The 12,745-nt window shown below is 45.2% G+C and overlaps 1 protein-coding gene across 1 annotated transcript in view; it reads right to left on the bottom strand.

Annotated features, from left to right (window-relative positions):
• Positions 1-204: 204 nt before the first annotated feature.
• The window catches only part of slc49a4 (solute carrier family 49 member 4), a 92,897-nt gene continuing 80,356 nt past the window's right edge, over positions 205-12,745 (bottom strand). The window contains exon 9 of the mRNA XM_049594068.1: positions 205-1,755. Coding sequence (XP_049450025.1) covers positions 1,640-1,755 — 116 coding nt within the window. The 3' untranslated portion in view covers positions 205-1,639. The remainder of the gene's footprint in view (positions 1,756-12,745) is intronic.

Genomic DNA, 12,745 nt, shown 5'->3' with positions numbered 1-12,745 from the left:
TTAAAGATCAGTGAAACTCTCTGATGGATAAAGAAGAGCACTAACATGAGACACAGTACATACAGTGAGGGGACGAGAGTAGAAACAAACGAACAAATGATTTGTGGACTAAACATCACAGCTCTGTCAAACCGCTGAACATTATCCACAACACATGTTAATGACCTGTGTTTATGGTGTTAACAGCAGAAACCAACAGCAGAGTTCATCTTAAAATGTTTATTTCAATAAGGTGCTGGAAATATTCAACAGTCACATTTTTCCTTTCCACAGAACGAGGACATTTATAACCCGAAGCCCGGGAAACCACAGAGAGTGTGCTGCAGGACAGAAGGACGTGACCTTTAACAGTATGTACAGATAAAACAGTCACAGTGTGGAGGAGAGGGAGGCTGAACACACAGCACTGGGCAATTAAGGCAACACGTCAGTAGGTAAGAGACAACCTTTTCTGTACAAGGAGAGTAAAAAATAAAAATAACAAGCACCAGGAAACACATTACAGAGCCTCGCCGAACCCCAGAAGAGAAGACATTAAAACACTTCTTATAGCTGCTGCGAGACAAAGACACAAAGAAGAGTCATCGACAAGTTGCAGAAAAACTTTGTAAGCGACAGATATTTTTCTTTTCTCCTTGATGTGTTTCTTTGAGGTTGTGTCCCTCCAGATCGGGAGCGGCTCCAGTTTTATCAGTCAAGGAATCCAAAATAAGAAATAAAAAAGAGCTTCCTTTGTTTTTCCCTTCAGTTTTTTGTGTGTGTGTCAGCAGACCCTCCGTTGGCACAGAGACACCTGCTGGTGCTTTGGAGGAACTGCTTGGCAACTCTAACGTAATCCTCGTGTCTGTGTAGTAAAATAATCTCCCTCAGCGCGCCTCAGCTGCGGCTCGTCACCAAACATCCTGTTTCAGTGAAACGGGGCGTTGGCTGTGTTAGTGTTGAGACATTTCCAATAAATACTGGCAGACTACTGACGAAAACTAACTTTAAAAATCTGTAAAAAACATTATTCAGTTATATTAAAAGCAAATCTCCCATAAATTGACACGATTAATCATAAACAGGCTGAACTCTGAAATGTGAAGGTTTCACAGTCTAAGCTTCTCTCATGACGACGAGCTTTCTCCAGCTCACGTCTCCGGCCGGCGTCCAGTCGACAATTTGGTAGACAATTTTTGCATATATTCATCTGGAGAGACGATGAAGCATGATGTGAGTACCTGCCTCTCAGCAAGTCAGAACCTTTGAGCTGAGTGGCCAAACGGGGGCGACACTGAGAACTTTAAACATTATCTGTAAACAACAAGTACTAACAGTCCGTCATGCCGCGCCTGGTCACCAAAAATTCAGCCGTTCACAAACGTTTGTTTACATACAAACAAATAAACACACATATAAAAACAGGTGACGATGTGTCAACAGTCGTATGGCGTCGAGTCGATCACGTGTAAAGAGTAAATGTGGGTGTAGAATCACTCCTTGGTCCTCGTCTGCAGCCATATGACAGCTCCCATCACCACGGTTACTGATATATACACATCTGAGTTCCTCTTTCCCTTCGTCTCCTTTTTCCCCTCTTTTATGTGCAAGTAAAATTATTCAGTCCTTTTTGTTTAGATGTTTTTCTCCCTCAGCAGTGTCACACAGACACAAACACGTCCAGGTAGAGGCGGTCGTAAGACTCCCTGAAGAAGAGGATGAGGACGAGGCTGAAGAGGCAGGAGCCGGTGAGACACCAGTTCATCCACGACAGCTCTGCATGGAGACAGACAGAGAGACAGACAGGTGTTTGGGTTAGACTGTGAGCCGTCTGCTTCAGCTCGTATCCAGAATGTTAGACGTTGGCTGGACACAGCAGGTGAAATTTTTCTTTCTTGTAACTCACCATTTTGACTCTGTTAAACCAGGCAGCGTCCCATAATAATCCCATAATAAACTCTGAGCACACTGTAACTCAAACAGTCTGAGAGACACTGACATGAGCTGCAGTCTAGAGACCTGAGATATCACATCATACACATAAACAGATCAAGTAGTTTTCGGTTATTATAACTGAGAAAACTGATGACAAGGCAAATTTCAAACAGCACAAACACAAGTTTCAGCATCAGTAGTAAAAAAACAACAAATACCATCAAGTATTTTCTGGCTTTAAAGGATCGAGCTGTTGGTTCTGCATGTTTTAAACTACACATCACATTCACAGGACTTAAAGCTGCAGTAGGCAGGTTTACTCTGCTGTCAGTGGACAAACATCCCATAATAAGCTTTCAGCATATTGTAACTCAAGTGGTCTGAGAGGAGACTAGACTCCTGCTCTTGGCTGACTAGACTGCTGCTCTTGGCTCTGGGTTTAGGCTTTAGAAAATCTATGACGAGAGACTTTGACCAATCACAGGTCATTTCAGAAAGAAAGTGTTTCTATTGGCACGTCTCTGCAGTGAAAACCTGACTCAGTGGTGGAGTAGAAAGTTTCTATCTTAGCATTCAAAACGACCATCTCCACTGCAGAGCAACCCAACAAAGAGACGGACTGATCAAACAGAGTCTGAAAGAGAGTCTGACAATAAACTAAATAAAACACGTGTCAGTATCAGTGAAGAGTTTCAGACATGGAGACATCATGATGCTAACAGTTTAGCCTCCTGCTAACCCAGGCGTCAGCAACCTTTACTATCAACAGAGCCACGTTTGGCAAAAACACAACAAAAACAAATCAGTCTGAGCCACGTAATATTTTCTTTTTAGCTTTACAACAGTAACACAGCCTATAAAGTCTAGTAACCCATCAACATTATTAATAGGTCTAAATTAGCATTAATATGCTTTAGCACAACGTGGCTCCTCTGCAGCGGGTTATTAATGATTACTTGAACTTTGCAGCGTTGGTGATGAAAGCAAACAAATCTGTCCTCGCAATATTAAATTGTTCATTTCCTCCGAGATGTTTCTTGATTTGGATTTTGAATCTATAGCTGAACTAGCGAGGGAAACTCAAGACCAGACACCGCTATTCAGGTTCTGCAAATTTAGAGAAAAAGGCACCAGACTGTAGATACATGACACATATTTGACTCACGCTGATGAAATGTTAAAACATTTTTAAATCTATGTGCAGGTGACACATTTTTACAATTACAGAATGTAAGAATCACTCGAGGCCGACAACGATGATTAAGAAAATTAAAATATTTAAAAAATTAACCATATTGTTAATGCTTTCATAGTATTTTTTTGGTCAAAGCCACAGTGAGCCACTGGAGAGCTGCATGTGCTAACGTTAGCTAGAGCCTCAAATCACAGTGTGTCCTTCACCTCACTCCCTGCCGCCACAGACCACCTCCCTAGGAGGGGAGCAGGCAGCAGCTCTGGCGACAGAGTCAGCAGCCACCACAACCACAATCCAGCCGGTGTAGACGCTGGCTCCGAGGCACCAGACAGGCCTGACTCCCCGCTGAATCTGCAAACTTTCTGTTGCTGCTGTTACACAGATTAGACCCGGTGCAGCTGCTGGACACCAGCTCCAGCTGGGGGTTTGTGTTGGCAGAATTCGAGCAGCTACAGCCACCAACCGAAGCTCCAGAGCTGCTGCCTGCTCTCCTCCTGTGGAAACAGTCCACAGCGGCGGGGAGTGAGGTGGAAGGACTGTGAGGTGGCTATCTAGCTAACTCTGTGGTCTGATAAACAGAGACAGGGGCAAGGAGTCATGTAGGAGTCATGCATATGCCAGTGGTCATCTGGTGGGAGGGGCTTAGGACAGAGACGGGAGAGCTGCAGGAGGAGGGGCTATGTTCAAATTCTGCTGTTTTTGTTTTCTGCCTCCAGCTTTGAATAAGAGAGAAAATAAAATACATAATGATAATAAATATGAGCATAACATTGAGCGCTAATTCCTTTGTAGAGCAATCAGAATAAAAATGACTCGGCAGGTGAAATCACTGTGGATTAATGCAGGAAAAAGAGATCAGACTGGCTCAAAATTTAAACAGGAAGTGACCACTGCCTCAGTACGACCGTGTGTTCCTTCATAATGACATGTGAGTCATGCACACAGATGCAGAGAGCTAATGAGAGTTAGTATGAGCTGAATAATTTATGAGTATCATATGGGACTAATGTCTAATCAATAAGAATTCCTGACATACCGTATATGAAATAAGAGCTCCCTCCTGAGCTGTCGTTCATAATCATAGTGAATAACTCACAGATATTGGCAGTGCTCCCCGTTATCATTGACCTCCACTTGAACCTAAACATGGAGGCGAATGAGGAGTTGTATTTTCTCAGCTCTGTTCAGGCTCCATTAACCACAGGAGAGTCTGCAGTGATGCTGGATCTGGAGGGCAGATGGAAACCTGCAGCTGCACTCAACCATCGGCATCTTAACTCATCAGACAAATAACCTCTTCTTCTTCTTCTTCAGCCTCAGCGAGGCACGCGCTCACATCTTCGCCGTGCAGCCGGCACCAACATGCCTGGACAAACCCAAATCAATTCACTCTTTCTTTCAAATGCATCGAGTGGCCCTCGCTGTGAAGCCGGCCGTCTCCACACCACGTAGGTGTCTGAGGGCTTTGTCCTGACAGAGACGTTAGGCAGAATCTACGTTCCGCGGCGAGGGCCGACTCCCCGGCCAGGACGGAGGATGTGGTGGCAGCAGGCAGCTGCTCGGCTCCTGATAACCAGCCAGACTAAATATAGAGAAATCAGGTCGTAACACGCAGCGAGGCCCCGGGGCCTCTGGCAGCACACTGTGACTCCACTCACTACGACTCCACTTCGATTCCAATCAACCAGTTTGTCATAATGTCGTCAATAATATTGTCAATGAGTTCCCCCGGGACTGGTCAGAGGACGAGACCACCAAGACACTGAGGCCTGGACTCAAGGATGGATCAGGAGACAATCAGGCCCTGGGCACAGAAATGTTTTGTAGTTCTCTTGTGTCTCTCTGTAGTTCCTTTGCATCTCTTCGTGGTCATTTTGTGTCTTTTTGTTGTCGTTTGTGTCCTTCTGAGGTGTTTTGTCTCTTTGTACTTATTTTACATTTATCTGAGGTTATTTTGTGTTTTTATTTAGTCTTTCTGTGTCTTCTCGTGGTTGTGTTGTATCTTTCTGTAGTTGGTTCGTGTCTCTGTGGTTGTTTTGTCAGCTTCTGTAGTTATTTCATGTTCATTTGCATCTCTTTAAGGTAATTTAGAGTCTCTGTGGTAGTTTTATCTCTTTGTAGTCATTTTGTGACTCCTTGCGGTTGCTTTGTTTCTTTTTGTAGTTATTTAGTGTCTCTGCAGGTCCTTTGCATCTCTATGTGGTCATTGTGTATCTCTTTGTAGTCATTCGGGTCTCTGAAGTATTGTCTTTGTCTCTTTGAGGTAATTTTGTGTCTTATCAAGATATATTATGAGTAAACGATGTCTTTTTTTGGTCGTTTTGTGTCACTTTGTTGTTGTTTTTGTCTCACTGTCATTGGTTTTTTTTGTCTTTTTGTAGTTGTTTGTGTCTCTTGGAGCTATAGTTATGACTTTTGGTAGTGTTGTGTAACTTCCTGTGGTAGTTTTCTATCTATCTATCTATCTATCTATCTATCCATCTATCCATCCATCCATCCATCATATATCCGTCTACCTATCTATCCATCCGTCTATCTATCTTATTTTGTGTCTCCTCGTCATCGTTCGTGTCTCTTTGAGGTAGGTTTATGTCTGTTTTGTGTAGTTTTGTGTCTCTTTGAGGTGTTTTTGAGTCTCTTCCTGTGGTAATTTGAGTAACGTTTTACAAGTGAAGGCAGGGGGCCCCCCTGACCCTTTGGGCCCCGGGGCCTGTGCCCAGTAGGCCTGCTCAGTAATCCATCCATGCTCAGACTGCACACCGCCTCCTCTTTGGAGGTAAATGAAGAGTTTTGGCAGAAACCTTTGTGCTCGATCCCTCTCTGCCTGCACGAGGAGAAAGAATGAAGGGTAAGAGGTGTGAAGATGAAAGCAAAGGATGAATGGAGGCAGTAGGGAGGTGGAGAAGGGGCCCAAGAGGAGGTGAGGGATTGGGTGAGGGTGTTTGCGGTGAGGTGTTGAGACTCCTGAAGCAGCCTCATTAATCAGGAGTGTGTGAGCCGGACAGCAGGAGACCCGGTGTGGAGGTGGGTTAATGGAGTTGTGTTTATCTGACCTGCCGTCTCCTCCGTCTAACTCTGTCTCGCTTTCTCACACGTGCGCCCGACAAAGTCTCGTCCATTTAAAGTTGGAGACACACAGTCTGTGTGCGTGTCTGTGTTTGTGCCCGCAGCCTAAAATGAATGCTAATGGGGAGCTTGGTAATTGTAGTAATTCAATCGGTTGATGTGATAAAAATGGACAAGCAGCTCAATTGCCCCCCTCTGATCTCTGAGGACACGACTGGAGCAAAGTTTTGAGGGAACAGTTAAAGTTTGTCTGAACAGGAGAGGGACCGAGGAGGAGGAGGATGAGGAGGAGGAGGAGAGGGGATGAAGGCAGAAGATTAGAGCAAATGAGATAAAAGGAAGGAGAGAGGAGAGACGTCACTTTGTTCTGATTCCTAGAGGCTCCTCAGTTCAGGCTCTGCTTTAAAGTTGACTATTAGATTTTAATGATCAGTGTTTTAAGGACAGATACAGTCGTGTTGCAGGTCTATAATCCAGTGAGCAGCCACAGCTTCCTGTTAGAAACCTCGCAGCACTAAAGGTGACGGGACTACTCAAGCTTAGACTAATAACATCAGCAGAATCTTTTAAATCCTTCCTCATAATCTTCCTTCACTTTCTAACTTCTGCTTGCTTTAATTAATTTGACGATTAGGCTTTCATATTGATTGTTGAAGCACTTTGCAGAGTTATCTAAACGGCTGATAATTAAGTGGCTGAAGAGAATTTCTGCCTTCTCTTTTTTGTCCTGCCTCCATCTTGCCCAGCTCCTGCACAGTAATCCTGACGTGTTTTGCTCAGTCCCGCCACACTGAGCTGTGATTGGCTAGTGCACATCATAATGGGGGGGGGGGGGGAGCACACACCATTGAGAGCACACTCATGGGAAAAAAAGAAATGACATGATCCTGATGGTGGCGCTGTGGCAACCATCTTAAATACTGAAAATGAATTAAGGCTTTATGACCTTCACGAGACGAGACTTTGAATAAGTTGCACTTAAAAGAGAAGTTAGAAATGTGTCACTTCAACTCAAGCTTCAACAAAGCTAACACAACGTGGAGCAGCTGTCATTGCTGGTTTCAGACCGACACAGTTGCCATTTTCACGGCCAGCGGCCATGTTGTGTAAGAAGCAAATGTACCCACGCCTATCTGTGCATCCACGGGCGTGCAGGTCTTAATTGCTATTTTGAGGCAGCAGAAAGCGAATGTGCCACTGACCAACAAAAACCTGGTCAGAATGGTACGACATGCGGGTTCATACACTCTGCTTTATATGCACCCAGGGACGCACTGATGGGTTGTGGGTGAGTGAAACACTCTGTGATTAAAGACAAAAGTATTAATGACGTTCTTTCGAGTGTGAATACGGCAGAGAGCAGAGCTGCTGTCTGACTCCACATTAGAAGGCCATGGCTCGCTTGACAGCAGTGTCAAACTGGACCAGAGTGTGGAACAAACGATTGTGGTTGACTTTCTCGCTGTGCGTGCAGTCTGCACAGTCAGCAAAGCCCCACAGAAAACACTGGAGCCAATGCGGTGCCCGTCTAATCCTTGAAATATAAATGTAGGCTACAGGCTGGAAGGAGCTCTTCAAAGACACGTGACGGTGTAGGAAATGAGAGCAACAGAGCGAGGGGCCTATCTGTCTACATTGTGTTTAAAATTCATTTTCAGACATATAGACAAAAAGCATAAAAACAAAACTGACTCTCACTATTCAGTTACATTGCAGCTTTACATAAAGCCTACACGTAGAGGGATACGTCTAAGGTCTGAAACCCTTTTATTTTTTTTGAGTTAAAGTGTGATGGCTGCTGAATTTGTGCGTGTTTGTCTAGGATTTCCAATCCTGAAGATGTTGGTCAAATTGTCCAGCAAGTTTGGACCATGTGGTATTCTGACCTTCCTGGACATGGGCGGATGACGACCTTTTTGGTCACACAGACCAAAGTAGACTCCGCCAGACACGAAGATGCAAAAACTGTGAATTGGTTTTTACTCTCAGCAGGAAACTAGTCCCTTCTACAATTTGCCCAATCCACCATGTAAATATCAGTGAACCAGGTGCAGGGAGTTTTTAAAGGGAATGGGAGACGACCCTCTGATTGGTTGAATTCATTCTATGCCCAAAACACACCTACGATTAATGAAGGGACTTAATGCAACCCCTTTGCACTTTATTTGAGCTCAAATTATGCACCATCTAATTAGCAAAAATGGAGCTGGAGTCGCCCTAAATATACTTGCAGCACGCACTTTGGACCATGAGCAACAGATCGTTTAAACAGGGCTCATGATCTTTGATTTTAACGGTTTCCACGTCGTCAGAAATTCAAACAATTCAACAGATTGTCACACAATGTTATGTTCAGGTTTCATAGTAATCAGATAGTAAAAAAACAGCTCACTGTAGGAGGAGGCGATGACCATGAGGACACTGAGCTGGTCAACCGGCTGCATTTGTGTTCAAACAGCACCGTGACAACTGGACATCGGCCACAAACAACGACTCAATCGATCAGCGATGTCTTTAACTCCACCAGGTTCACTGTGAGCGTGTGATCGTATTCCGAGAGCGTTGGCGTGAACACTGTGACAGTTCATCATATTAACAGCCTATTACTGCAGCTGCCACCGTCAGCACATTGGTGCTACGGATGAAGACGGAGACGTGGGCCGCCAGCCATCTTATGGCCTTAATCAGTCTTAATTGAGGTCAATGCAGCGTTATAATGAATACGGCTCAGTTCTTCTCTTCGGCTGCGGCTTCTGCTCCAGATGACCGGGGTCACATCTCCAGATACACGGAGGAGCTTGTTGAAATATTTACTGTAGATCGACAGGTTGGTGAACGCTACTCCTAATGACTGCACGAGTGTGTGTGTGTGTGTAAAGTGAGTTAATGTGTCGCTGTTCATTTACCCTGTCACTGTTGTTTCTCACTTATGATTCAAAACTCTCTCAAAAACAGAAGAAAACAAATGAAAGGTCTTTTATTCTCTCAGGAGTGACTGCGCTCTACAAAGACAGTCTGTTTGTTTTTTTCAAACACCTCCACAGTCTTTACGGGGGGTTGAAAAAGTTAGTCTGCAAAGGCATTTTCACTTCTGACGAGAATGCGAAAGTTAGAGAGGAAGGAAAAAAAATCTCGGGACTAAAGAGCTGCAGCAATTATTTCTCTGAGCTGAATAATCCCGCTCCCCCCCGCCATGCAGGAGACTCTAACAACTCACAGCTGAACGGAAACTCAACGCCACTCCCTCCCCTCCCTCCTCATCTTCCTCCTCCTCTTCTTCCTCTACAAAACCTTTGAGGCTCCTTTGCTCCACAATACCTCTCTGCTGCTTTGTATTCCACCCGCCGCGCCGTGCTAAATGACACAAACACACAGCAGATGAAATTGAAAAAGAGCGACAAGCGCCAATATATTGCCCCGAGGCTCCATTCATGTTTCTGAGTCACATGCTTCAGAGACTTTGGGGATTTTTTAAAACAGGACGACAGAGTCAAGAGGCCATGTAGGGCTCACTGAACCAAGACCGGCCTCTCGGGGATATTAAAATGGACAAGGAGGTAAATTCATAAACGCCTCTCCGCTCGGAGGGAAAGGCAGCAATAATTCCGAATGCGTAACGAGGCGGTGGGCAGCCAAAAGGAAAACCCTAAAATGAACTGTAAACTGGAAATAGATGGAAATCTTTAAAGGCCAGGGCCGCCAATTTCCAATATCAGGAGGTGGAAGGGTTTCGAAAAGACGAGGCTCATGCAAGATTCATCAGTTTTGAAGTCTGCATATTATTTGCTACAGCCATTATGGGACTACTGAGAGGAAATTAGAGTAATGAGACGGCCCGCTAGAATACTTCCAAGGGGAATTTACATAATAATCAAATTAATCTTCACAGGAGTGATCTGTTCAGGAGAGCAGAGCACAGCTGATCTCCAAACACCACTGTCTCACTGTTTTTACATCCAGGTCGATCTTCCAGCAGACGCAGAGCAGACGTGGGCAAAATCCTGAAAATCTGTCTTCTACCACAGTTAATGTTATTTCACACCCTGACAGAGACACACACTGTGTCTGTTAACACTTTATATCAAGGTACACACATTTACCATTAATGAGTTGCTTATTAGTGTGCATATCATTAGCAAACTGCCTCTTAATTAGTCATTATAAAGCACTTATTAACACCTTATTCTGCACGACCAGACTCTAAGACTTTCCCCTCAATAACTCGTTGTTACTGCTCATGATTAGTGAGGAAGCTGCTGACACGGAGCTGACACGGAGCTCCGCAGCCGCTCCATCAGCCTCTGTGAGCACTGTGAGCATGGCTCCAGGTCTCTGTGGTGACAACGCAGCGCTTTAAAGGCCGGCGCCAAAAGTGTACTCAGGGCCTCCATCGTCTAACTGTGCATTCCCACCAAAAGTTTCAGGAGTGACATAAGCGGCTGGCAGCCATTCATTTTCAATGCATGCTGGCGACGAAGGGCGTCAGGGGCGTCGGCTGCAGCGAGCGGCGCGATGCCAGCGACCAGAGCATCAAGTAGAAGTTGAGAGAAGCGGAACTTTATGCAAATGAGCAGTGCTGCCGCCGAAGCAACAGCCAATTGCAGACCGGGATTCTCAAGGCGAGGCTGGGGAAAATTGGAAGAGAAGACAAATATGGAGGAGAAACTTATCAGCACGGTCTGGGCTCTCCCGGAGCTGTACCAGCCGGCGAAATTCCCTGTGGAGTTGCCGGGTTTGCGCGAGTCTGTGGACCCAGGCGGCCCGACGGCTCCGGGCCCTGTGTTTCCTCAACAAATACGCCGATGCAACAAAGGAGGCTTCCGAAAGTGCGATCCATGAGCTCCCGCTTATTTACCATCAATTACATTTCTCAATGGTCCTACGTGCCAACAGGAGGGTAAGATCATATAATAAAAGACTCATAAAGGCTATATGACTGTGTTTATTAGTGTTATTTTAATTGTGTAATGAAAGTCATGAATAATCCATAGTGAAGACATAAATGATAGTATATTTGTTCATCCTTGTAAAGTGCACCGCCGGTCAGCCTAGATAGACGCATCTGCAGCGCCCGGCCCCGCCCCTTTGGCTGCTGCAAGCGCCTGCTGGAACCGGCAGTGTGAGCGATGTCAGAGCGACCAGAGTGCCTGCAGGCGACTATGAAGCTTTCGGTGGGAATGCACAGTAACAATAAGTCTCATCCAGCCTGTATTAGCTCCTACAGGACGTCGCTAACACAACAGTTCACGCAAATTCAGCCCATCCCTGTGAATTCTGCACAACATTGCTATTTTGACCAATCACCAAAACGATTCCACAAATGTGACCAATCATCGTAGCAACCCGTGTGTTTCACCAATCAAAGCAGTGCCCTATTACAACGTGACCAAACTCACGTATTTGTTTCTGGTTGTGAAGATGCAGACGTGGGACCTTAACATCTCACACTTACCAACAAAAACTGCAGCTAAAGACCGTGTAAGGCGATTCCCTGATGTTCTGCATGACAGCGACAATGCTGTTTGTTGTGGTGAAACACAAACAAACATCCTTCTTTGAAAAACACTTTTGTTCTGCAAAACACACCTGGCGAACGTCTGAAACGTGTTGACAAATCACCATGATAGAAACTGTTTCACTGTCTGTGCTGACAGAACCAAGGTGCGTTAGATTAAATATATATGGTTAGGAGTAATGTTGGTGTCGGATGAATCACAGGAGCCGCAATGAAATCAGACATTTTAGGCTTCAACAGCATGATCCTAGTGAGACTGGGAGTTTTCCAAGAATTTTTGATAATCAGCAGTCATTTCTGGCTTGAAACTGATCCTCAGACGGCACAGTTGGAAAGCATCAGGAGACTAACACAGTGTTGGTTTCGGCCTTTTCACGGAATATGCTGACAATAACAAAGATATAGACCGACACCAGCCACATCCCTAAATATATCTCTCTACCATGATAACCACCTTTAACAGATACTGAACCTTTCATCATGATATCCATATTACTGCCATGTCGCCTCGCACCAACAGCTCCAACCTGCACACAGCGTTTGGTTTCCTGCCGATGTGACGGGAACCGTAACTTCAACAACTCTGTACCTGCAGTTACTCTGTGCAGCAGGAAGTTGGTGGCAATCCACCGCTCTGGTAGTTATCTGCGAGCTCACATTACAGCGCCTGCAGCGGTGTGAACTTTGTGACAAGAAAGCTCGGATGCATCGAGCTCGATTAGACGACTTCAGGGTGGAAGTGAAGAAAAGAACAGCAGCAAAAGCCTCCATCATCTCAGCTTGATCTTCTCTGCGGCTGTTGCGGGGAACTTGTCAGGATCCATCTGAGCACATCACACACCCTTTGGCTCGCCCACACACACACATACACACATGTTGGCATCCAACAACAAGTACATACGTACACACCCACAGAAGAGCACAAAGTGCACACACACACCTTCACACACACCTTCACACCAGGCAGTCCATCATTCAGCACAGGAGAGAGAAGTGTCGAGCCCTAGATACAACATGTATTCTTTATGAGTCCTACTCTTGTGATTGTGTGTGTG

Source organism: Epinephelus fuscoguttatus, linkage group LG13 (genome assembly GCF_011397635.1).
Source record: "Epinephelus fuscoguttatus linkage group LG13, E.fuscoguttatus.final_Chr_v1".
NCBI lineage: Eukaryota > Metazoa > Chordata > Actinopteri > Perciformes > Serranidae > Epinephelus > Epinephelus fuscoguttatus.
The sequence above is the reverse complement of the archived record's forward strand: the minus strand, read 5'-3'. Positions and strand labels throughout refer to the sequence as shown.